At 54.0% G+C, this 26251-nt stretch overlaps 2 protein-coding genes across 5 annotated transcripts in view; one reads left to right on the top strand and one right to left on the bottom strand.

Annotated features, from left to right (window-relative positions):
* The window catches only part of ATG7 (autophagy related 7), a gene marked incomplete at its 5' end in the record, with an annotated part of 227864 nt that extends 214583 nt beyond the window's left edge, over positions 1–13281 (top strand). For all 3 annotated transcript variants that reach the window (XM_082848856.1, XM_082848857.1, XM_082848858.1), the window contains one exon: positions 12981–13281. In XM_082848856.1, the coding sequence (XP_082704982.1) occupies positions 12981–13013 (33 nt within the window). In that variant the 3' untranslated portion in view covers positions 13014–13281. The remainder of the gene's footprint in view (positions 1–12980) is intronic.
* A 1047-nt stretch (positions 13282–14328) lies between these two features.
* The window catches only part of VGLL4 (vestigial like family member 4), a 153088-nt gene continuing 141165 nt past the window's right edge, over positions 14329–26251 (bottom strand). For both annotated transcript variants that reach the window (XM_082848864.1, XM_082848863.1), the window contains 3 exons: positions 21026–21248; positions 17458–17578; positions 14329–17093 (listed from right to left, as the gene is read on the bottom strand). In XM_082848864.1, coding sequence (XP_082704990.1) covers positions 16822–17093; positions 17458–17578; positions 21026–21248 — 616 coding nt within the window. In that variant the 3' untranslated portion in view covers positions 14329–16821. The remainder of the gene's footprint in view (positions 17094–17457; positions 17579–21025; positions 21249–26251) is intronic.

Below are 26251 nucleotides of genomic sequence, written 5' to 3'. Positions count from 1 at the left end.
CGTTCAAGCACCATGTATTGAAACAACTCTCCTTTCCCCTTAAGTTACCTCGGCACCTTTGTTGAACGTCATTCGACCCATATATGTGTGGGTCTGTTTCTCACTCTCTATTTTTTTCCACCCTTATGTCAGTGCTGCACTCTCGGGTTCCTGTAGCTTGGTACAAAGTCCAGGGGACAGCTTCTGCCTCATCTCGAGGTCTCTGGTGGTCAGGCCCAGAGGCCGGGCCCTCAGGAGAAAGCCTGCGGGGGGGGGGGGGGGGGGGGGTTGAATCTTGGCCCTCTGCAGATAGCCCAGGGCACCTGCATTTGCATATTTAAAGTTTCAAAGTTCTCTCTTGGTACCAAGTCAAGTCTGCTCTGAGTCTGTTTAGATGCTGCATTTACTTCACGCTGGAGCTCTGAGCTCTCACGCTTTGCTCTCTTCCATCTCCCCCTCTCCAGTGCTGACCCCCATAGCGCTTTGAGGTAGGGAACAAAAATGCCGAAGTGCCCGCCTTTTTATGGGGCCCTTATCAGAAAGTTTTCTAAGGAACTGCAAAGAAGAGCTGCATAATGGAAAACACTTTGCAGCCTCCAGCACGGCCATTTATCTCAATAACCATTTCATTTAAAATGTGGGCCAAACGCATAAATCATATCTTGAAAGAAAGTATGTTGGTGCCACAGAAATTGCCCTGTATTCTTACCACCTAATTTGAAAAATGTGTTGCGAAGCCAGGAAGAAAGCAAGAAGGCCTGGGGCCTTCTCCCTCACGTCCCCTTCCTTCATGCCTCGTGTCGTCTCCAAAGTGAATCCCCACTACTCCCCAGTCTGAGTGGAGAACCCACACCCTGTTGTCAGTCGCTGCTGCTGCTGCTGCTGTTTGAGAGCCTCCCTCCTTAGAGATGAGGGGTTGAGAGCCCAAACCCACTGCTGCCCGTCCTTGGCCCTCCCCACAGCAGAGCTCAGTCACACCTCCGTCTTTCGGCCAGCCGTAAACCCTCCTTAGAGCTCTTAGATGTTGGTCCTCATTTAAGGACATGCCTGGAGGGAGGGGGCTAAATATATAGCAGGGCCCTGAGCCCCGTTTTCCAGACTAATCACAGGGGGAGGTGATGGGCAGCCTGCACTGTGGGCTGGGAATTCCGGCTGGGGTCTTCCACTTAAATCTCACTGGGGGCCCACGGTTAAATGGCAGCATTCCCCCCACCCCACCCCACCCCACCCCACCCTTAGCGGGAGGTTTCTTATTTTGCTTCTCAGCACTTCCTGGGAGGGAAAAACACAAGAAGCCAACAGGCACTGAGTCCCTGTGCACAGAGCCACACCCTCACCTCCACACTCCCTGGGGAGCGTCAGGATCCCCCCCCTCCTTACACAACCTTTTTTTCTGATCATGGAAGTCATAAGTGAGCATTATAAAAAAAATTCTAAAATAAGGAACAATACTCACACCCATGACTCCACCACTCAGAGGCTATTGTTCTGATTTGCTTTTTACCCCTAGCCCCTTTTTTCACCAAGCATGTATGTCAGTGGGGTCAGACTGAGCACAGAGTTTTCCCTTTTCAGAGATTTCTGATCATTTTCTCACATCATTAAAACTTGCTTGAAAACATGTTTAACGCCTGCCTAAGTACTCCCTCCGGTGCATGGCCACGTTCTCTCGCCCAGTCCCCTCCATGGTGTGGGGAGGCCACCTGTTTCTCTTTTCTGGCCCAGGGGGCAACTTGAGCCCCCTGCCCCCCATGGGCTATACCTTCTCCCCCTGCCGCCCATGTCCCTCTGCCCTAGCTTTGAGGCCCAAGGAGCCCCAGAAGGTGGAAACAAGCCTGGGTGGACAGTCACCGGGTGGTGTCACCTGAGGTCTGCATCTCCAGTCTGGTCGCTGCTCGCAGCAGCCTCTTTTCCTCTGCTTCCCTCCTGTGCCTCCTTTAAGATGCCAGGTGGCCCCCTGGAACCCCCTCCAGGGCATCCTATCCCTGTATCCCATGTCAGCTGAGTTCTTGGTGCCTGGAGCAGTGAAGTGAGGACCAGCCAGGCGCCACCCAGCATTCCTGAGTGCCGGCCTGGCGTGTTGGCCTTTTTCTCTGGATCTAGGTTCTAAGGCATGAGGCTGTCTTCTTCAGATCATCTCCTCTTGTCACTCGGAGCCCAGAGCATCTCTGTGGGTGGGAGGAGCAGGGAGGATGGGGGCAGAGGCCCTGAAGGTGGCGTGCAGGCCGCCTGTGTGCACGGGGGCTGCAGCCACACGGTGGGGGGGGGGGGGGACACACCCCGCTCCTGCCACTGCTGCAGCCACCAGAAAGCATTGCCTTTCGCCTTTCCTCCCTCCCCATCGGCTGCCCAGGGTACTTGCTGTAAATCATTATTTGCATCCTATCAGCTCCCTTGGCCACCACAGTTTCTTTCTAGTGAAACCTTAACCTTGTTCCTGGAACCGTGAGCCAGTGCACGCAGGGCCCCTGATTTAGCGCCGGTGGGGGGCCGCCGGGGGGAATGGGAAAGACTGGTGAGAAGTTCTCCACCAGAAGCCTCTAGAGCTCCATGCTGCCACACAAGTTCTAGCTATGTCTCCATCCCCCTCCCCTCCACTAGCCTTCCACTGCCTGGTCTCTGGAAGGCTGAGTTTGGGGCTGGGGTTCCCCAAGAAGAGGGGTTGGGCCTTAATTCCTCTCCCAGATCTGGCGTCCAGCAGAGGTCAGGCTAGAGGAGGTCGAGAGTGTTTGGGACACAAGGATGGAGTGACAGGTGAGGGTCTTTCAGAAGGGAGGCACCAAAGTGGTGGTGCATCAGAGGGGCCTGCAGACCCCTGAGGATGGTACACGGGGGGATTGCTTCATCTCCACTGAAGGAGGGTGAAAGGCAGGTGGATGGAGTGTGAGCAGGGGCCCCTGGAAGTCCCCTGCGAGCCCTCATCATCTGCCCCGGCTTCCTCGCACAGATGCTGTACCCTCTCTCTTCCCTCTTGTCTGTCTCTGACAGCTGTCATCTGCTCACACCAGGCAGCCTAGGCAGTTCCTTCAGTCACCCTTGTCTGAGGGGCAGAAGGATCTTGAAGCTTTCAGAAGCTTTCAGATCACATGGTGCCTCTAGGGACGCTGGGGCATGTGCTCTGTGCTCTTAGATTCTGGACTTATGGTGAAAGGGCAGGGTTATTCCCGTGGTGTGACCGGAGCCCCAGGTGGAAATCTGGGAGTGGGCTCAGAACCTGGGCCCTCACCCGGGGGCTCCTCCTGCTACCCTCCCCAGATGTGACACGAACAGCCCCGGGGCAGACAGGTTAGCCCGAGAGGTGCCATTGAACAGCCCCACGGCTGCTGCACACACAGCACAGTCACCAACGAGCACCAATCCCGCCCCCAGGCCTCTGGGAGTCCAGAAGCAAGAACTGCCCACCACTCTGCACTCCCGGAGCCTGGTGTGTGGCTCGATGCGGGGCGGGGCCCAGGGAGGAGAACAGGGCGTCAGTGGTCTGGAGTCAAGGCCTCCCTGGAAAGTTGGCTCTACCGCCCGCCTACCCGGCAGGAGATGCCCACAGCCCTGCCCCATCGTCCTGTGGGCGTGGAGGCCAAAGGCTTGACCTGCCAGGATCCCCAGCCAGCAGGTGGACTGAGGGACCCCTTCTTTACTGCTTGATTCTTGGGTATCATGTTCACACCCAGAATTCCCCTTTCTTTTTTCCACTGTGGAATCGCACCCAGGGCAGATGGTTCCGAATCACTGTTCATTCAAAAGCCACGTACCGGGCCAGGCTCTGCACCAGGGCTGGGGGCCCACCCTCGGGCGGCTCGCTGTCCTCTGGGGAGTCAGGCAGATGCACACACTAAAACACGGTGACGAATGACGGGAGGGGAGGAGTCGGCAGGAACCAAACGGGCTGTTCGTCTGAGGCGCCCGGAGCAGGAGCCAGCCCTGCAGCGCAGAATCGAGGGGAGGGGTCTCCCTTGCCCAGAGCAAGGGAAGAGCTCGAGGGCCGGGGCAGCTAGAATCTGGTGAGCTGGAGGGAGGGTCGTGGGAGGTGAGCTCGGAGAGGTGTGGAGCCCAGTGGCCCGGAAACGAGCACGGGTTGCACTCTTCCTGTGTAGACAGCACCAGAGAGTCTGTGGAGACCCGAAAGAGCCCCCAGGGGCCAATGATGCCTGTGGACAGGAGGCCCTGTTCTCCAGTGGGCACCTAGGGTGGAAGAGTGACCCTGGAAGCAGCCCTGCCTTCCTCCTTGGGATCCCAGCCCCGTGTCTCCACCCAGGGGGACAAAGTGGACGCTGTGGGGATGCCCGGGGTCAGGGCAGGGTATTGCCTGGAGGCTGGCCTGCAGCCTGCGCTCTGCTCCTCCTGCCAGGCCACCTCCTCCCCTCCCTTCCTTGTCCATGACTCTGACCTAGAATGTTGGGGACCAAGCACAGGCCCACAGTCCACTGACCGGGGGAGCCCGGCAAGCCCTGCTGTCTCCCTGGGCCTCGGCCATGATTGGGTCCTCTGTCCCAAGTGGCCCTCCTGTGGGCATGTGTCTCTCTGGCCGAACCTGTTTGGAGCCTTTTTCTCAGTGCCTCCTGTCCCCTTCCTCCTCTGGTCCCAGTGGTCCCCTGGAAGTGCTCAGTCAGGGCTCACCGACCACCAGACCCCGGCCCGCCATTGTTTCCCATAATTTTAAGGAAAGTACTGACCACCTGGACAGGCAGGAAATGAAGGAACCCCCTCCCCTCCTCTCACCTAATGCCGCACTACCCAGTAAGTGTTTCTGAATGAGTGAACATATGAGTGAATGAATGAATGGCTATAGTGTTACCCACTTGGAAACATGATGGGACCTTCATTCTTCCCCCCAAGTGGACGGAGCCCTGGCTGGGAAGTCTGCCAGGGAAGCCCAATCCAGTGTCCTCACCTGGTCCCCAGCATATGCCACCCCCAGACCCCTCTGTTCTCGGTCCTTCCCAGTAGAACGAATCGTACCTGTGAGGATCCCACTGAGGAGGTATGGGGAGCAGGGCTGCTCAGAGGCCCAAGAGAGATCGGGATATTTTAATTTTTATCTTAAAAATAAAGAAATGCTAAAACTAGGTTTCAAAAATGGTGGTAGATTTTAAATGTTTACGTTTAACAAATGAACACTTAACACACACACACACAAATATAACCATGCCATTTACGGGATAATTAACAGTGTTTATAAAAGAAAAACCTTAGTTCATGGCAGGCTCCAGGCACAGTGTGGTCCAGAAATGGGACACAGGTTCGAAATTGAAAGACAAATGGCTCCTCTGAGATGCGTCCGTCTCGTTGGGAGAGTGGAAAGTGAAACCTTGAGGCCCTCTGGGGGTGTGTGGTCCAGCGCTCGTGCTCCCTGACCCCGTATGACGGGCCCCAGCGGTTGGAAGGCTCCCCTTCCCCACATGCACAGTGGTGGCCCCAGCCCCGCCAACTACACACCTACCACTGGCCTGAGGGCTGCAGGGTGGGGGCTGGGGGAGAGCATGAGGGGCCCGGGTCAGAGACTGCCCAGGCCCCCCAGCCAGCACAGGCTACCGCCAGTCCTCTCCTCGGGGGGCCCAAAGGCCGAGCCAAGAGGCAGGAGCTTAGGTTCCGCTTTCTGAACAGCGTTGGAGGACAGAGGTTAGGGACCCTGGGAGCCAGCTGCCCTGGCCTTTACTGCCCTGGGTTAGCTGTGTGTTGGCCGTGGGGCCACTCACTGGGTGCCAGGCTAACAGAATGTCAGCTTCTGCCCTTTACTGTTTTTTGGAAGGAATTATGCTCAACAGTAAGGAAATGGTGAGATAAAGTGGAAGGAGCCTCTGCTCTACCCCTTACTAGCTTGGCCTCCTTGACAGGTTACATAACTTCCTCTGCACTTGAGTTGCCTACTTGGCAAAAGGGGACAGTCACCCCAGCGTCCCCAGGCTGTTGAGAAGACAGAGTGTAGGCAGGTGTTTGGCCAAATAATATTCCACTGTAAGGAGAGACCACATTTTCCATCCATTGCTTGGTGGGCAATTGGGTTGTTTCCACTTTTTCACTGTTATGAATAGTGCTATGAACGTTCGTGTACAAGTTTTTATGTGGACATGGGTTTTCATTTCTCTTGGGTATACACCCAGGAGTGGAATTTCTGGGCCATTTGGCAACTCTCTGTTTAACTGTTCGATGAACTGCCAGACTGCTTTCCAGAGTGGCTGCGCCACTTTACACTTCCGGTAGCAACGTATGAGGGTTCCAGTTTCTCCAGATCTTCACCAACACTTGTTACTGACTTTCTGATTAAAGCCATCCTAATGGGTGCAAAGTGTTACCTCCTTGTGGTTTTGATTTGCATTCTCCTGATGCCTAATGATGAGCAAGTGTCTTTTATGTGCTTCTCAACCAGTTATCTGTCTTTTGAGAAATGTCTATTCAGCTTCTTTGCCCATTGTAAAAAACTGGGTTGTCTTTTTATTATTGAGTTGTCAATGGTCTAGATACAGGTTCCTGATCAGATATGTTTCTCTCACTCTGCGTTGTCTTTCCCTTTTCTTTATAGTGTCCTTTGATGCACAAAAGATTTTTATTTTGATTAAGCCCAATTTATCTATTTTGGTTTTGTTGCTGTGCTTTTGGTTTTTTTAGTTTTTCAAATACACAAAACAGTCTCTTGATTCTAAAGTGAAAAGGTACGCTCAGAGTAGCCTCACGCCCATTCCACCCACCCCGTAGGTGGCCATTTACTTTAATTTCTGGCTTATCATTCCTGTTTATTTTTGCAAATTTTATGAAGAGTGAGCTTGTTGGGTCAGGAGTCAACACCTCCACAGTTCTGTTGGATATTGCCACATTTTCATCTGTGGGTCATACCACTTCTGTCCTAGCAGTGTTACAGGAGAGTGCTGTTTCCCAAGCACTTGTATTGGGGTTTTGCCAATCTGAGAGGTGAAAAGTGTTCTGTGTAGCTTTTTTAAAAATGTCAACTTTATTAAAGTACAATTTACATATAATAAAACACACGCATGTAAAGTGTATAGTTTGGTGAGTGTGGCAAGTGATCTACTTTCTGTCACCATAGCTTAGTCTTGCCCTTTCCAGAATTTCATATAAATGGATTTATGTAGACTTGTGTCCGACTCCCGTGACTCAGCATAGAGTTTCTGAGATGTATACACATTGCTGTGTGCCTTGGTGGCTGGTTCCTTCGATGGGGAGCAGTGTCCGCTGGATGGATGTCACTGTTTGCCTGTTGATGGACATTCGGATTGAGCCTAGTCCGTGCCTATTAGGACTAAAGCTGCCATGAGCATTCTTGCACAGTCTTTTTGCAGACCCGTGTTTGCATTCCTTGGGGTAAATGGGAGTGGAGTCGCTGGGGCGCATGTGATGTGTATGTGGACTCTCAAGTCGCCAGGCTTTCTCCTCACGGACTGTGCCGTTTCCATTCCGACGAGCAGCAGCCGGTGAGTCCCTGCTGCTCCACATTCTCGCAGACCTTTGGTGTTGCCAGCCACAATTTTTCATTTTGGCCATTCTAGAAGGTAAGGTATGCTGTCTCTTTGTGGTTTTTTTTTTTTTAATTTAAAATTTTTATTGCAGTATAGTTGATCTACAATGTTGTGTTAGTTTCAGGTATACAGCAAAGTGAATCAGCTATACATGTATCCACTCTTTTTTGAATTCTTTTCCCATATAGGTCATTACAGGGTATTGAGTAGAGTTCCCTGTGTTATACAGTAGGTCCTTATTAGTATCTGTTTTATATATAGTAGTGTGTATATGTCAATCCCAGTCTCCCAATTTATCCCTCCCCCCATCCTCTGGTAACCATAAGTTTGTTTTCTACATCCGTGACTCTACATCTGTTTTGTACATAAGTTTATTTGTATCCTTTTTTTTAGATTCCACATATAAGTGATATATTTATTTTTCTCTGTCTGACGGATTTCACTCAGTATGACAATCTCTAGGTCCATCCATGTTGCTGCAGATGGCATTATTTTGTTCTTTTTTATGGCTGAGTAATATTCCATTGTATATATGTACCACATCTTTATCCACTCCTCTGCTGATGGACATGTTGGTTGCTTCCATGTCTTGGCTCCTGTAAACAGTGCTGCAGTGAACATTGGGGTGCATGTATCTTTTCGAATTATGCTTTTCTACGGATATATGCCCAGGAGTGAGATTGCTGGATCATATGGTACTTCTATATTTAGTTTTTTAAGGAATCTCTGTACTCTTCTCCATAGTGGCGCTACCAATTTACATTCCTACCAACAGCGTAGGAGGGTTCCCTTTTCTCCATGCCCTCTCCAGCATTTACTGTTTGTAGATTTTTTAAAACTTATTTATTTTATTTATTTATTGCTGAGTTGGGTCTTCGTTGCTGTGTGCGGGCTTTCTCTAGTTGCGGCGAGTGAGGGCTACTCTTTGTTGCGGTGCGCGGGCTTCTCATTGCGGTGGCTTCTCTTGTTGCGGAGCACGGGCTCTAAGCTTGTGGGCTTCAGTAGTTGTGGCTCGCAGGCTCTAGAGTGTCAGCTCTAGAGCGCAGGCTAAGTAGTTGTGGCGCATGGGCTTAGTTGCTCCGTGGCATATGTGATCTTCCCGGGGAGGGCTTGAACCCGTGTCCCCTGCCTTGGCAGGCAGATTCTTAACCACCGTGCCACCAGGGAAGCCCTGCTTGTAGAGTTTTTGGTGATGGCCATTCTGACCAGTGTGAGGTGGTGTGTCATTGTAGTTTGGATTTGCATTTCTCTAATAGTGCTATTGAGCATCTTCTCATGTGCTCTTTGGCCATCTCTCTCTCTGTGGTGTGGATTTGCATTTCCCTGAAGACTAAGGATGCTGAGCATCTTCTCAGGTTCTTATTAGCATTGTATTTCCTCTTCTGTGAAATACGTGTTCAAACCTTTTGCTCACTTTTAAAAACTCAGGTTATTTGTCTCTTTATCATCGAGCCGGAAGAGCTCTTTGTATATTCTGGATCTGAGTCCTCTTTATGTACAGTGTGGCTCTGTCGTTTGCCTTTTCATTTTCATAGTGGTGTCTTTCAGAGACCAGAAATTTTGAATTTTGTGTCCTAAGAAATTTTAGCGTTTCTTTTCTTTCACGTAAGGTTGAACACCTTTTCTTATGTATAAAAGCTATTTGCTTATCTTTTTCTGTAAACTGCCCATGTCTTTGGCCTGTTTGTTTTTTTTAATCAGTTTATTGGTCTTTTTCTTCTTGATTTTAAGATCTATTTATATGTTGGGGGATGAGCCCTTCATGGTGTGTGGTGATATTTTCACCCAGTGTGTCATTTGTCTTTTCAACGTTGCTTACAGTGTTTTTTCCACGCAAAATTCCTCACGTGTGTCTTTACATCATCCACTGTATCTGTTTTTATTGTTTATAGATTTTGGATCATCGGCTCCCCACTCCCAAGTTATAAAGAAATTCACCCACGTTTGCGTCCAGTATTTGAATGGTTTCATTTTTTTACACTTACATCTCTGCTCCATTTGGCCTTGATTCTGATATACAGTGAGGCATGGAATCAATTTTATCTTTTTGCAAATGACTCTCCAGTTGTCCCTATGTCGTTTATTTAAAAGCTCATATTTTTCTAATGATTTTCTAATGATCGCATTCCTCAGACCTTTATTATTAAGATACTCAATTTCCATGTGTATTTGGACATTCTGTTCTGTTCTGTTTCTCGACTCATTTGGTTCCACTGGCCCATTTGTCTGTGCTCCTGCTGACACAACCCTGTAAATTACAGGCTTTATGACTTGTTTAAACACAGAGTAGGGGAACTGCCTCACTGCTCTTTTCATACTGAAAGGTTTTCTTAGATAGTCTTGCTTATTTATTTCCTTTTCCACATAAACTTTAAAACCAGCTTGTCTAGCTCCAGGAAAGATAGTTGATTTTTTAAAAACTGAGATTGTGTTAAATTTATATGTTTACTTGGGGAAGTTGACATCTTTATTGATGTTGAATTGTCCCGTGCAAAAAACACAGGGTGTATCCCCATTTATCCCAGTTTACTTTTCATACAGTGTTTGTGAGGACTGTTACAGGACTGTTTTGAAGGATTTTCTCCCTAAAGGTGTTGTGCATTTCATGTTAGATTTACTCCCTAGTAATTTATCTTTTTCATTGCTCTTACAATGGGTTCTTCTCTTTCATTATGTTTTCTAACTGGATGTTGTTTGTATACAGGAAGGCTATAATTTTGTGTCAGTAATTTCATATCTTGCTATCTTACTGAATACTCGTTATTATCTGTATTCATCTTAGCATTTATTTTCTTGGGTTTTCTAGGTATACTTGCATATCATCTGCAAAAAAGATCATTTATCTCTTCCTTAGGGTACGGACATTTTTAAAGCTTTGCGTTACATATTGCCAAATCTCTTCTTTTAAAAAAACACGGTACCAATTTATACTCCTCCTGGAAGTGTTTCACCATACCCTTGCCAGCACTGAGTGTTAACATTTTTAAAATCTTTGCCAGTTTATTACAACCTTTATTCATTAAGAGGACATGGCCCCGTCTTCCCCAGGTGGTGGGCAGAAGGCTGAGGACCTAGCAGGGAACAGACTAACCTGGGAGTCCACAGTCTACCAGGAGCTGAGGCTTAACTTTCTCCCCTGCCCCCAACTTTATTGAGGAATGGCTAACAAATTAAAACTACATATTTAGGTTGTACATGTGATTTTTTAAAGGTATACAATGTGATCATTTAATATGTGTATACTTTTGAAATGATGTCCACAGTCAAGTTAATTAACACATCCTTCAGCTCACAGCCCTTTTTTTACTTGTGGTAAGAACACTTAAGATCTACCCTCTTAGCAAATTTAAAAAGTATACAGTACTATAAACTATAGTCAGTAGGCTATACACTAGATCCTCAGGATTTATGCTGCTTATAACTGAAAGCTTGTACCCTGTGACCATCTCCCCATCCCCTCCAGGGCCTGGCAACCATCCATCTACTCTCTGGTTCTATGAGTTTGGCTTTTTTAGATTCTACACGTTAAGTGATATCATACAGTATTTGTCGAGGCTGAAGTTGCTGGAGGTTTACACTTAAGACTGCTGCTGCCCTCCTGAGCCCAGCCAACGGCAAAAGGACTGGCTGCCCTAGCAGAGAAACCCCATCTCCGGCCCAGAGAACACATTCTGGAAAATCCCTGAGCAGTTCTGTAAAATCCATTGCCTCCCCACAACCCCCCCTTTTGCTGAGTCCCATCATAATCAGCCCTTTGGGTGCCTTACTTGATCCCCTACGCAGCCTGGGCAGTGCCAGGAACAAGGGGAAGAGCCAGGATCCCTCCCCGCTGCCCACGCTCAAGCCAGCTCTCTCCCCGCCCTGCCGTGTGCAGAGGTAGGGCCGGGTGCTGAGGAGTCCTCCCCAGAGCTGAGAGCCAATAAGATGGATGACAGAACGGATTGAGGCTCCTGCTTTCCCATTAAAGCCCTTCCCAGGGCCTGGGCCCCAGGGTCCTGTGAAGAGCCCTGGCTACCCACTTGCAGGAGGGCGTTGCTCACTGACACGGACTCTGCCCGGCCCTGGCTGGCGGCCCCCCTCCCCGGAGGCTGGGCAGGAGGACAGAGGGGGCCGTGGCCCGCCGGGCTCACCCCCCTCGTCTTGGCCTGGCCCCCTCCTCCAAGCAGCCTGCCCCAGCCCTGAAGCCCAGGCAGCCTTTTTACTCACATAACCCTTTCCCTCTCACCTATGTTCCCAGCTCTGTAACTTACTTGCTGTGTGATCCTGGGCTAGTTGACTCCTTCTCTGAGCCTGTTTGCATCTACACCTCCTCACAGGCTGCTGTGAGGAGTGAAGGAGGGAGCATCTCCGCCAGGTCGGCAGAGCCCGCGTGTGTTTACTGAGTGAGAGAGTGAAAGAATAAATGAATTGTGTCAGAGAGCCCTCTGGTGCCCCTTCCCCCACTCAGATGGTTAGAACTGGAGGTGCATCCGATGCAGCCTTAGTTGGAAAGGCAGCAGCTCCTCCACCACCAGCCCCCATCCCACCCGAGGGGGCAGGCCCAGGGGTCTGTTTCAAGCCTTGCTGAGGAGGATCTGAGCGGGGAGCCTGGCCCGAAAAGGGCAGGGCCACCAGGCCACCCTCAGGCTGCTGGGCCCCAGCCCCAGGCCCTCCGCACCGTCCCCGCTGCTTCGGCGTCTGGACCTTGGTGGTCTCATCGCAGTGTCCTTGGACAGCAGGGTGCATGTAAAAGTGAGGGTGTGTGTGGGAGGCACACCCACCACCAGCCCTCGGCCCCAGGCAGTCGGTCCTCAGGAGAGAGGAAATTTCCTTCTCTGTATTTATTTTCCACATCCCCGACACTGAAAGCCAAGCTGGTGTTGATATTTACCTTGGCTGGGACTCCCCATCTCTCCGGGCCAGCCTCGCGTAAACACGATGTTCCTCTCCTCGGCTCTGCCAGCATTGAGGTGGCCTTTTGCAACCAATTCTAGGAATTTTGAAAGTCTGTAGGCGTAAGTTCAGGGCCCAGGCGCACAGGGTGCGAGGAGCGCCTGGGGGCTCCATGCTGGCCTTGGGCCTTCTCCCGGGGGTTCACGCTGGGGGTGCAGAGACAAAGCTGGGCCTGTGGGGGCCAGCGGGCAGGGCCCCCCTCATTCCTCTCGTTCTTCGGGGCCCGTGGTGGCCAGAGGGCTTACTCTGGAGGGCAGCAGTGGTCAGCGCCACAGAAATGGGAGTGAGTGGGGGGTGGGCGGGGCAGGGACGCTGCGGCAGTGGGAGGGTCCCCACGGCCCGGTCCAAATCCCAGCTCCCCCAGCTCGGCCACCGGGGGCTCATTCACCAGGGAGGCCTTGGGCAAGTGACCGCAGGGCTCCGAGACGTGGTTTCGTTATACAGGAAACGGGGTGTCAGTCCCTTGGTGACAAGGGGGCCGTGAGGCACTGCAGGTGGCAGCCGTGTTCCTTTTGCTGTCGCCACAGCTGCACGGCTTTGAGGCAGCATCACAGGTGGTGCCGGGTGAACGAACGCTCTGAACATCTCCCGTTCTCCACGCAGATCTGGGACATGAGCGACGACGAGACCGTCTGACACGCCCCCCACCCTGGCTGCTGGCCCGCTGAGGGGCTCTCAGTCTCCGGAGCAGGACGCTGCCCCCAGGACCGGTGATTGTGGTGATTCTCCAACCTTTGTGGTCCCCTCATCTCCATACCTTGAGGACTGGGGCCCTCCCTCTGCTGCCCGGGAGCTTCTCCGTTTCTTATGATTCATGGTCCCACCAGTTCTCAGCTAAATAATAACCTTGGCTTCGGCCTTGCCAGTGATCTGGGACTTGGTTCCCTCCACGAGCAGTTCTTTCTTCTTGTTGTCACACGTGTTTGGTAGTCAGGCTCCCGGGATTCTCCTGGCCGTGACCCTCATGGGGTGGAATGAGGAGAGGGAGGAGTTGGCCCGATGCAGAGCAGGCAGGGAAGTGAGAAGTCAGCTCCTTGCCGCAGCCATCGCGGGGGCAGTGCCACAGAGCCCGCAGAGGGGCCCCGGGCACGTGTGAGCGCTGGGGTTCTCGTCAGCGTGGCCTGCAGGCGGGGGCGGCAGGAGAGCTGAGGCACGTGCGGGACAGAAGGGACCGCACTTGTCCCTGTGAACCCAGACCCCCTCTGAGGACGGAGTCTGCTGCCCAGACAGCTCCCCCCACCTGCGGGCCTGTCCTCAGCTGCGGGCTTGGAAGGACACAAGTGTCTGCTGCTTTGTGCTGGTGGCAGGGCCCAGGGACAGATCCTCGAAGCTGCCTGCGTGGGGCCCCTCCTGCCTCTGTACAGGACACCCGAGGCCCAGAGAAGGCTTCAGACCCCACGTGAGAGCCTGCTCTCCTGCCACAAGCAGGGGCGGCTGCGCCTTCCGTCCCAGGCTCCTCCCTGGTGGTGGCCTGGAAGGCCCGGCTCTGTGTGGGCTGGAGTCCGTGGTGTGTCCGCCTCAGCCTGTGGCCAGGTGTCCATCGGGGTGGCGGGAGGGCTCTGCCGGGGGCCCCTTGGGCTGATTTTCCTCCTCCTCCTGGGTGAGCACGTCCGGGCCAGCCTCAGAGCTGGGCATGGAACCCAGGAGAGGGGCCCTTTCCACTTTATTTCTGTGGTGTCATCTTTTTTGTCTTGGGCCTGGAAGCAAAGTCAGAATTGAGTCTGAGTCGTACAAGAGTTGGATTTCTGTAAGTAAGTTAGGTAAATGACGTTTCTCCTAGAGCGTTAAAATTACAGCTTTCCAGCTTGTGCGGGGCCTAAATCGGAGGCCACTGTACAGCAGGGCAGGGCTGCTGAGCCTTGCCCCGGCCTCTCTGGGGCTCCAAGCAAAGGTCCCGCCCAGCCTGGCTCTGTCACTGCAGGACCCAAGGATCACACATACAGTCTGTGGTTTAAGAGCACTTTATTATTGTTCTTAAGGCTACTTTTAAGTACAAAAAAAAGATGGCCTGCCAAACCTTTTTTTTTTCTTCTTCTTCCAGGAAAAACAGGCCACACAGAGAATGGTATATTACAGATTTACAAACATGGAGAGAATGGTCAGAACACACTGCAGATGGCGTGGCTCTGTGAAGAACCTCTCTGTGCCCCCCCGAGGCCTGGGAGTGTCCCTTCCTGGTGACCGTTTGGTTTCCTGCCCGAGGCCCCTCCCAGGTGCTGCCTATCCCAGATAGGTCAGCGCACCAGGGACCCGGCCCTCAGTGCCACCGTCCCTCGCAAAGCGATGGCCTCGCTGGTGGACGCGGGCGTGCGAGGAGCCCGTTCTGCACAGAGCCGCCGGCAGTGGGGTTGTTTTCCTGGGGCGACGCTCAGTAGCCTGTAGCAATAACAAACTAGTGGCTATTAAGGCAGATGCAGTGTTCTCATAGAATAACTGTGTTCCTGCACTTTTACAGACAAAATCTACGACAAAAAAAAAGATCAACTTTTTTTTTCCAAACAACAAAAAAATATGAATGATTACAATAGGAAAGGGAAAAATTAAATAGCTACATATCATTAACAAATTAATTGTTCTTCAAAAAATACCTACAAATTTCTCTGTACATTCTTTACGCACAGCGTAATGATGGTCTTAAAGTTACCTATATAAAAAAAGTGTTCTCAACGATTTTTCCTACAGAAAATATAGGGGCCTGAATGCAGAAGCCTGGAAGCCCAGTTAAGTGGGAGGGAAACATGTGCGGGGGCCAAAAGGGGAGGCTTTCCTCCGCCTTTTCAAATACGTACAGCCACCCTGTGGCCACAAGAGCCCATCCTCCTGCCTGTTCACCAATGCCAACCAGCGAACCTGTACTTTTCTCATACTGACAACCAGCCTCGAGAGCTCCGGTGAGTCCACGGTGCCTCGCGGGTGAGGTGGTCATGCCCGAGTCACCTGGCCAGGTGACTGCTCAGGCCCTGTGGTGGGCAAGGCTGGAGGGTAGTAGCACAGGGGAGGGGCAGGGGCACGGAAACGTTTACCAGAAAGAAGAGCAGCTGTCGAACATCCACAGCTGGGTCTGTCATGCTTTCTTCTTCACTAAGTTCTAGTTAGTAGCTATTACTATAGCAAACGATAATAGATGCAGTAATAACTGTATAAAGTCAGAGGAATGTATACTGCCTTGGCCCCAGCGTACGAGGAAGCATACAAAACACCATCTCACAGATTGTCAGGAATCTGCTGTTCAGCCACGAGTTCAAAGGGAGCAGTTTCTGCATCGAGGGAAGTTGGAAGACACGAGTCCCAACTGCCCTGGGAGCGAGTTAAGAAGCAGACAGGGATGCAAAAAATAACTGATACTGTCAGCCTGCAGCCACAACTCGAGCATCCTACTCTGCAGCTGACCAGCCACTCGCCCGCCTGTGTCCAGGGCCTGCCAGGGACCGACTGGCCCCACGCTACTTGGGAGTAACGTGAATATCAAACACAAATCTTAGAGTACAACTGTACCAGCAGTAAGTATATCTAGGACTGTAACTGACAAAAATAAACGAATTCTGAAAAGAAGCTAGTAAGTATTAAGCTTTCTGTTTACTGTCTATACAATTAATAGAAACCAGCTATTTTTATCCATTAAAACATGCATCACGTTTAAAGCACTACAGAATCCTCCAACTTCAGCTCTAGTCTAACAAACTGCAGTGTTTAGAAAAGGTAAAATGCCCGTGATTGGTAGAGTCTGCAGTCCAGTTGCAAGCACCTGAAAATCTAGACAGAGAAAGACCTATAAACCTGCATGAGACTTCCCCTTCCAAAGCAGTTTTGTCTAAATTAATACAACAACAGAAAAACACACCCATGGTCAGAAATGTCATCCTTAAACCCTCCGTTTTTCAGCAGTCTGCCCTCAGAGTACTATCATCTCGCACAAAGTTGTCAGGCAGGCAACTTGAGTCCTCCTCCCATAGTGCAAATCAGACACGACAGTTCTGTTCTCTTCAAGTAGACGCACACACACAAGCGCACACACACACGTGGGCTGGAAGCTGAGCCGCACACGCCCCGGTCTCGAGAAGCAAATGAAAAAGCACAAAGCGTCTGGCTCACCAGTGGCCTGGCCTGTGACTAAGAAAGCGCAAGCCGTGGGGTCCAGGCCCTGTCGGGCAGCTGACCTGCACTGAGGCTTCTTTGGTAACCAAGGCAGGGACTGGGGAGCGACAGCGGACAGAGGTTCCACGCGCAGGTGCTGCTATCACGTCTGAGGGCCCCGGGTACGGATACCAAGCAAGTACAAAACAGACAAAAATCCCGACGACGTGGTTTTTGCGAATAAACCATCCCTCCCTCCCCCCACCCCCACGATTTTTTTTTTTTTCATTTTTCCATTTTTTAAGCACTGACTGTTCGAAGCTCAGGCAAACCATGCAGATGGACGTGGCGTTGGAGGGCGGTGCTCCCTTCAGGAGGCCACAGACGGGGAGTGGCTGTGGCTGACCATGTGGGCAGAGGGGCTGGCGGGCTGGCCCCTGCGAGAGGCCGACTCGGGGCTGCTCGACGCGCCGTCCTTGGCCGCCTTGATCTGGAGCCATGTGTCGCCCAGGGCTTTGGCGAAGTGGTCGTCCACAGAGCCCGTGATGGACACGGAGTTGGGCGCCGGCTCGGGCTCCTTGTAGTTCTTGCCCAGGCTCCTGCGGAAATGCTCCTCCACCACGGGGTCGCAGGTGGTGGCGGCTGCGGGGAGGAGGACAGCGGTCAGGGCTGGGACCCGGGGACACCGGGGGGCCCCCCCGCACAGGTCACCTCTCTGAGCCTGCCACGGGGCGGCGCGCCTGCTGCGCCGGGCCGTGAACGCGTTCAGACCCCCCGTGCTGCAGCCGGCGGGCCCCGCTAGAGATGGGGCCTGGAGGGCGGGGCCGACGTGCTGCTCCCCCGGCCCCCCCGACCCCCCCGCCAAGCACAAGGCCACTGCACCGGGGCTCAAAGAACAGGGTGTCGACCTCCCTCAGAAAGGGGCCCAGAGGCCAGCCGCTCCTGGGACCAAGAGGACACGGAAGGAGCCCTCAGTCCCCTGCAGTGGCCTGAGCGGGGCACTTACAGCTCGGGGCCCTCCGGTAGCTGGCCGGGCCGGCCGCGCAGCCGCTGTGCGCGATGGGGCAGTGGGAGAGGTTGCAGTTCCGGGCGCTGGCGGAGGCGCACGTGATCACCGAGGGCCGGTTCTGCGGAAGGAGGGGGCTGGCGTCAGTGCGGGCGCGGGCACACAGGCGGCAGCAGCGGTTCGGCTACCCCGCCCCAAGTGGCGACCCCATCCTCATATCCCCGCCCAGCTCCGAGGCCGGGCGGCCACCCCGGCGCCCCTCAGTCCCCACGCCGGGCACCCGTCCCGCCTGGAGAACCAAGTGCCGGCGGCCTCGGTGTTGGAGTGGTGCCTCGGCGCGGGGCCTCACCAGTACCCACGCTCTGCGGGAGCCCCTCCTGGAGCCGGCCCAACAGCAGATCCAGTCAAGCCCAGGTGCCGCCTCCTGCTTCACGTCGGGGGCCACACCGCTCAACGACCCGAACCCACCGTGAACTAGAGTCTTGGGGGGTGTGCGCTCGGCCCCCTCCCAAGCTCTCCCTTGTCTGAGCAGTGACCCTGAGTGTGAGGCAGTGGCAGTGTGGATCGGTGAGGGACGTGGGACAGAGGCTTGGCTGTTGGGAGCTGGCCTGTCCCAACTCTCGGATCTGAAATGAGACCATCGCCGAGTCGGGGCTGTAAAGGGACCACGGCTCCTACCGTCACGGTCCTGAGAGCGCCTGGCCCTGCCCTTCTCAGAGTGTATCCTCGGAACCCTCCCCCCCAACCCCCGGCTTCTCTGGGCCATCCCAGGACCCTTCTAATATACTCCTGGTTTTTCTCAAGCCAAGCCAGCTCAAGTCGGTTTCTGTTACGACCGTGCAAGTCACGATGGAGACAGAAACGCAGGAACCTATCCAAGTGCCTGAATTACACACAAAGCACCCTCACCCCATGCGCCTGCCCACGCTCGCCCTCCTTCCCCGAAACCACCGCAGAGTCTGCCTGGCGAACTCCGCTCGTCCTTTAAAACCCTGTTCAAATATCATCTCTGTGAAGCATGGCCCTCCCCCTGCCCGCCCCACATTCAGCCAGTATACCAGCCCTTCCAGAGGCACCTGCCTCCCCGACCACACACACTTCAGAGCAGGGACCAGCGAGTGTCTGCATCCCCAGGCCCGGACAGAAAACATCTGTGAACCAACTGAGCGCCCTTAGGTTCCAGCCAGGAAACTTAACTCCTGAAAACCCGGACGACGAGACAGCTAGCAGGACCTAGCTGAAGGGTCACCCCAAAGGCAGTGTCAACAAGGGAATCGGGCCTTGTCCACCCCCGGCCTTTCCCGTAAAGAGGTGGATCAGTAGCCACTGTGAAGTCTGCACATCAAACCTTCCTGTGATGGGAAGTGAACACGTCTGTGATGAAGATCTGTACCCACACCGGTGAGCGGGGATGTGCTTGGGTCTAACAAGAAATTCCACACATCCAGGATGGAAAAAGATGCAGCTTAGCGGCAGCCCGTGAACCAAGAATCCGGGGCTTTATTAATTCCACGCGTGAGCAATGGGATGGAGCCACCAGGAGACCTGGTGTGACACCGCCCCGTGTGGACGACAACGGCAGACAGGAGAGAACATGGCTTTGAGGCCGGGTGGACCTGGGTGAACCAGCTCTAGTCAGTAGGCAGGACCTTCAGCCCTCTAAGCTTCCATTTCTTTGAGTATGAAACGGGAAGACTCGTACCTGAGGGGCGTGGAGCATCGCCTGAGATGGGTGTGGGGGCCTGGCCCGTGGTCACGTCCAGGAGTCCTGCCCTGCAGGTGCTGGTCATGCCGCACCTGAAGGACAGCCTGCAGTGTGCAGCCCACCTTTTGAAGGGCCTATTTAAACCCCCGAGCCCGTGATCTCCCCACCAGCTCTCTCGTAGTGAAGTGCTCTCCATCCTCGAGATGGGGCTGTGCAGCCATGTTCATAAGTGACCTCGCCCCGTGGTCAGGCTGGAGATCTGCCTCAGCTGCGGCTCAGCCACCGAGGCCGACTCAGGAGAAGATTCAAGTTGAGCTCAGGAGCTGGGGGACGGCCACGCCGAGCTGGCCGTGTGATCCAGAAGCAGAGAGAGAAAAGGATGCAGAGACAGGCACGGGGCCAGGGGAGGAAGGAGGGTCCTGCCTCCTATCTGCTCGCCCAGGCAAGAGCCGGCCCTTGCTTCCTGAGCCTGGCTGTACCCGCGACCCTGGGTCTGGGAGACGCCCCGGGCCCTCCCAGTATAACTCCCTTCCTTCCTGTAGCTCCAGGGCCTCCCAGTGCCGGGGCGCAGCAGCACTGGTGAGTGTCCACTACGTGCTAACTCAGCCTGGTTCTCACCAATTCATACATTAAGACTTCAGTTATCTGACTCCCTGTGTCCTCTAGACTCAAAACTGTGAGCGCCCGCATCTAGCTTGACCAGTTTCTAACACACTCCCTACACAAAGCAAGTGTCCACGCAGTTTTGTTAGAAGAACAAAGGAAACAAACAGGGTTGTGATTTTGGGCTCCATCAGCCTCACTGGGAACCACAGGCACCAGCGCAACCTCGCCCAACGCCCGGGGCCCCTCACAAGCAGGTGTCACAGACTGGGTCAGAACCAGGCGCGGGCCGGGGACACAGCGGCGGCCTGGAGGCTGAGCCCGGCTCCGGCGGTCCCAACACCTCCTCTGCTCGCTGTCCACGTCCAAGAGTCTTAAGCAAACACCGAGTGAGGACCTATTAGGTCACAGGCCCCAAAGGTTCAGAGAGAAAAGCCATGGGTTCGTGCAAGTGTTTCTGAACCTCAAGGCTAATGCCTCCTTTTATTAGCTCTTCCCCTAGGAACCCCATTTTTTTTTTGGCGGTACACGGGCCTCTCACTGTTGTGGCCTCTCCCGTTGCGGAGCACAGGCTCCGGACGCGCAGGCTCAGCGGCCATGGCTCACGGGCCCAGCCGCTCCGTGGCATGTGGGATCTTCCTGGACCGGGGCACGAACCCACGTCCCCTGCATCGGCAGGTGGACTCTCAACCACTGCGCCACCAGGGAAGCCCCCAGGAACCCCATTTTTTAAAGCCTTTTTTCCTACCAAGCAATCTGTGTTTATTAAGTAACAACTTAATTTCCTAAAAAAAAAAAAAAAAATCTTTGTCTGCCAATCACAGGTTTCTGACCAGCAGGAGCTAATAGCCACTGTGACCACTGACTTCATAGGATTCCAGCCCAAAGCAAAGCAACCTGGCATTTAACTCCATCTGTGTGGCCCTGTAACGGGTTGACGCAGGATTCCTATTAGGATTATTACATTGATCCCTAAACACGGCTGCCAAGGAAGACTGCTAGAAACACAGCTAGTCTAGACCAACCCCGTCTCGTGCAAAGAAACTAAGCCCCAAAGACATTGTCTTGTCTGAGGCCATTAGTCCCAAGGGGCGAGGCCTAGGCAGGCCCAGGTCAGAATTAAAACCACCCTCAGTACAGAACCGAGGGTGGGGTTACTCCCCACGTCTGTCACCGCCCTCCTTGCACCCCACCCTCCATCCCCCAAGCCCCCGGACCCACTACCGGCCACCGGCCGAGCCGCGCTGGACAAGGGTGTACCTGCTGCCGCTCCACTGGGGTCATGGTGGGCGAGAGGCCGGCCGGCCTGCCAGCGTCCAGGCTGTTCTTGGTCAGTGCAAGGGGCTGCTCCATGCTGAGGCTGGGGAGGGACGTGTACAGGTGGCTGCCGTGCAGGCTCATAGTGGGGGCCACGGCTCGCTCAATGGGGCTGCGGCTCCGTTCCCGGGGGTCTTTCCGGCAGTCCCCGTTGGCCGTCTTGTTCCTGAAAAAGAGGAGTGAACGTTCAGACAGGAAAACCTGGCAGCTTCTGGGAGGCAAGGGGGCTGGCGACCTTGGTGAGACACTCACACTGATCATTTCATCCCTCACTTTGGTGTGGATAAATATTACACAATCATCACCCCACCGTCTGAGGCTCTGATCGAATAGCCTACCAGTAACTGAGGGGCCAGGATGCTAACCCAGGTGGGTGCTGGGGAGAAGCACCTTCCCAGGGTCCAGAGTCAGCTCCATAGCTCCATCCAGACGAGACGGCAGCCCCCTGCTCGGCAGTGGCTGAGCGCTTCTTCAACAAACTCCACTTGCTCGGAGCCCAGAGATCTCACCTGTGTGCTCCAGGCTGGCTTGGTTGAACCAGGATCTGCCTTCAGAAGGATGAAGGTGGTGATGATGCCAAAGTAACCCCATGCCTCCTACCTGCCGGGTCCTGTTCTAAGGCTCCACCGGCCTCAGCTCATTCAGTCTTCCCAACAGCACTGAGAAGGGGAGGCTGTAACCACCCCCGCCCCAGACGAGGGGACCGAGACCCAGCGCAGTCTCCTCACCGGCCGAGGCTACTGGCCCGCGAGCCGTGGTGTTTGGCTCACGGTGTGGCGATCAGGCTGGTGTGGAGCGTGGAGAGCCTGGCGCACCAGCGGGAGGGCCCTGCCGTAGGAAAGTCCAACCACAGGCAGGTGCGGGCCGAGTGGGACCCAGATGAGGCGGTAGCACGGGCCCTGCCTGCAACCTGATGGATCTCGTCTAAGGGCAAAGTCACACGCTGCATCTCTTTGAGAACGGGGAGAATGACTCCGCACAGTAGCGGTGGGCCTCATGGTAGAAGCCCAGGAACTCGAGGCCCAGGTTTCACCCCCGCCCAGGGGTTCTTTGTGCCTCAGGTCTCAGCCCTTAAATCCGCTGTGTTCCCTGCTGCCAAAGCAGTCTTTTTTTCATAACAAAGGAGCAAAAATGTGGTAATGACTTCTGTGACGGTGGAGAGATCGATGGACATTAGTGGAACCAAATCAGCCGTAAGCTCAGTTCATCAACTACAGGGCAACGAACCGCGTAAGGCACAGCATGTAATTTATGGGTGTGTCCCCCCAGCCCCGCGCTATTCGCTGGTCGACTATACAAGCTGACTTAGAAGCAATTAGACAATAAACTTGCAGCCCATGAAGACAATCACGGAAGAGTATGTTCTGGGCACAGTGTAGATGAGATGTTCCATACACACCACACGGATCCTGACAAGTTTCAAAGAATTACAATACCAAAAAAAGAAAAGAAAAAAAGTAATTCTGAAACCAGCCTGTCCATGATTTCATCTCCCTGTGATGATTCAGATGACATTACAGGCCTTTACAGTGAAGGGCTGTGCGGTCGTGACCGCAAACGCCGAACGTTCCTGCAGAATGGCACAGAACGGGGACGTCTGGCTCGATGGGCTTCAGGCCCTTCAAACCCAAGATAACCTGGCTTTTCCCTGAACGGGTACTTATTACTGAATATACAGGTGACCAGTGTCTGAAAAGACTACGTTGTCACACAGAGTCATCTCCAGCATCAGGTTTCCATCTAAATTTGACTAAAATTCAGTGTTTGATGAGCTATGTGAATTGCTTCCCTGACACAGTGAGGTTTGTCATTGTGTCAGGGAACCTACCCCCCAAAATGAGGTTTCTAGAGGTCACTTCATGAACTCTGCAAACTCAGGGACCGGACACGTCACTTGGAACGCGCCTCCATCCAGTTCAGGCCCCACGATATTCAACCGATGTTAACTGAGCCCCTATTTTCTGACGGTTACAGAGAGGAAGACACAGCCCTTCTCATGGGCTCACGACCACGGGCAGGGGCGACAAGCTCCCCCGTGACCACCACAGCACTGGGAGGGGCGCGGGGCCGGAGGAGCGGGCAGAAGGCTGGAGAGTCGCCCGGGGGCGCCGGTGCTCACACCCTGCACCACGCAGCACCGCGACACTGCACAGCACGGCAGGGGGCCCGAGGAGCGATGGGGACTGTCCCAAGTCAACCCGCGGGGAGCGAACGGGAGAATGGGCCCCGCAGGCAGGACGCGGCAGGCATCAAGGACCGGAAAAGCCACTGAAACACCCAGAAACCATCTGAAGACCTCGCTGGTTAATTTTAGTAAAATTATACATTACTCAGATTTCCAGCTCGTTTTCCCAGTTCCCGGAGCTTGAAGACAGACGTTGTTTTCCTTCCCCCAGTGACTCATACCCCGGGCTCCGCTGCTTCCCGGGGCGTCATGTGCTCCCGGACCCAAACCACACGCTTCCTGCCTGCGAGCCCCGCGGCGCCTCCGTTCTCATTAAAGACGACGTTTGCTCAGGAAAGAGTCCAGAGGGCTCGTGCGGGGGGCTGGACGCAGAGGGGCAGCCGATGACAGGAGGCTTGGGGTGCACAGCCCCTCCCGGGACCCATCCTCACCCTGGGGAGGGCGCTTCCACAGAGAAATGGGTGCCACGTGCTGCCGCTCTGCCCTGAGGCGAGAAGCCAGCAATGTCCCCAGTGTCTGGGGAAAAGTAGACTCAACTCCAGGCAGTGAAACTGAGGAAAGTGCATCCACTCGCACAGTCATCAACGTGAGGTTTTCCCGCCCTTCAGCCGGCTGGGGCTCAGAGCTGAAGGAAACCCTCGGGAAGGTCTTACTTGACAATCTCGGGCCTCAACTAAATTCCTTACCTCCTGACACCAATTCACTAAACCAAAGGGAGTCTGAATTCTTAGCACAGGGAAGGGACGTGGGGATGAAGCTATTTACTTAGTGCTTTGGAGGAAACGTTCTGGGGCCCCGGGGGTCCCCATGCTGTAGGCCCCTCGGCCCAACCCGGCCCCCGTGTTCCCCGCGCGGGCCCAGGCTCCCATAATACAGGAACATCCCTGAGGTGACAGGGTGTCCCGGCCAATGGGATGCAGAACACCCACGGCAGGAGGGGACTGAAGGTCTGTGGCAACACCCACTGTGCACGAGGGTGAGGTGTATATGGAGGTTCAAGGAAGGAGGGAGCAGGGCCCACGAGGGTCACGGCAAAGACCGAGCCCGGCCTCCGACTCACCCATCTTGCCTGTCCTCTGCATCCCTCACACAAGCGTCCGCCCTCTGGGAACCTACAGGATGGGTAACAAACCTTCACCTTCACGGCCCAACACGAATCACAATAAAGTTGTTGAAGCACCGTTAATTTTAGAAAGCTTCCTCAGAGAAGATACTTAATGCCGTTGAACTGTACACTTAAAAATGGCTAAAATGGTACACTGTATGCACTACAATTAAAAATAATAGTAATTAAAAAAAATTAAAACCAGAAAATGTCTCTCCCCTGCCATTACTTGCTGAGTTGCTGGGTCTGTGACGTGGATCAAGTAGATGGCCCCGTCCCTGTCTCTCAGAAAAGAGGCCGGAGGTGAGGACAATAAACGCTTAGCCTGAGCGGTAGAGGCGGGACGGCAACCAGACACCCAGCCGCTCAGCCATCCTCACTGCAGGCCCCCGCATCACCCACCCCTCCATCCCCAGCTTCCAGGAGGCCCCCCCTGACCCCCCAAACTGGAGCACCGGAGGGCACGGTGGGGACCTGCATGTGCGTGAGGGGACAACCCTGCAAGGCACGGGGCTGAGCACAGAGCAGGTGTTTAAAGCACCATTCACTAAGTGAACTATCTTTTTTAAAAATTTATTTTATTTTTGGCTGCATTGGGTCTTCCGTCGCCGCGCGCAGGCTTTCTCTAGCTGCGGCGAGTGGGGGCTACTCTTCGTTGCGGTGCGCAGGCTCTAGGTGCGCACAGGCTTCAGAAGTTGTGGCGCACGGGCTCAGTAGTTGTGGCGCACAGGCTTAATTGCTCCGCGGCATGTGGGATCTTCGCAGACCAGGGGTCGAACCCATGTCCCCTGCACTGGCAGGTGGATTCTTAACCACTGTGCCACCAGGGAAGCCCCTAACTGAACTATTAAAGTACACATATCATGTGTGAGTCCAGTTAGGCTCTGTGGTGAACGAAAGGGAACTGAGGCAATTTCAGAGGAAATTCCCAACAGGAAAGACTTTTTTTTCTGAAAAATGCAGAATTTAGGGAGCATTTAAACAGCCATAAACAGCTGTGAAATAGTTTCTCCCTTTCACTACCTTCCCCATCTTCTGTTTCCCCTTCCCCCGCTTCTAAGTGTCCCCCAGGTCATCCAAACCTCACGCATCACCCCCAACTGCTTCCCAGGAGAATTCACTGCTTCCCAACCAGGAGAATTCACTGTGAGCAGGAGAATTCACTGCTTCCCAACCAGGCGGGAGGGCGCGTGGGTGTGTCCAGGACATCCTGGGTCAGTCTCGTCACTCCAAGGTACCAATTTCAGACGGGAAGCGGCGGGGCAAGACAGCGCCGCCAGGGTGTGTGGTGTGGAGGGAAGGCGTTGGCATGGGGAAGGGGTGGGAGGCGAGGCAGAGGTGCCCTCCTGGTACAAAATGGTGAGCTGTGTGTCATGGGCCGGAAAAAGCTGAGAAATACTGGCATTCAGGGCATCCCAAAGGCACAGAGGGACCGCGGTCTGTCTGCTGCGGTGCCCAGCACGTCCTGCTCGGCAGTGACTCGGGGGCAGCTGTCTCTGCCTTTGACTGGGGGGAAGACTGTGTCGTATAGGACACCTGCCACCGCTTAACATAACTTAATCATCAAGAAAAAAGCCACAGCCCTACCGCATCCAAGGTTCAAGGGAGCCCGACCTGAGCTTGGAGGACCGTGCAGTCGGCTGACGACATCCCTGCCCCATCTTTCCAACCGAGTAACATGCCACCCACCCCCGTTTCTGCTAGTTCACATTTCAAAAACCCACTACCTGGAACTAAGCGACACACTCCTCACTGGCTCTGTCCCATGACAGGTGTGACCTACAGTGCCAGGGAGAAGCACCTCCATTGCAATGGCTGCCTCAGAAAGACCTGCCCAGAGAGAGAGCACTACGAGCTGGGGAATCCCTCCGAGTAAACT

The sequence above is a fragment of the Leucopleurus acutus genome (genome assembly GCF_964270905.1).
Source record: "Leucopleurus acutus genome assembly, chromosome: 10".
NCBI classification, from domain to species: Eukaryota; Metazoa; Chordata; class Mammalia; order Artiodactyla; family Delphinidae; genus Leucopleurus; species Leucopleurus acutus.
The sequence above is the reverse complement of the archived record's forward strand: the minus strand, read 5'-3'. Positions and strand labels throughout refer to the sequence as shown.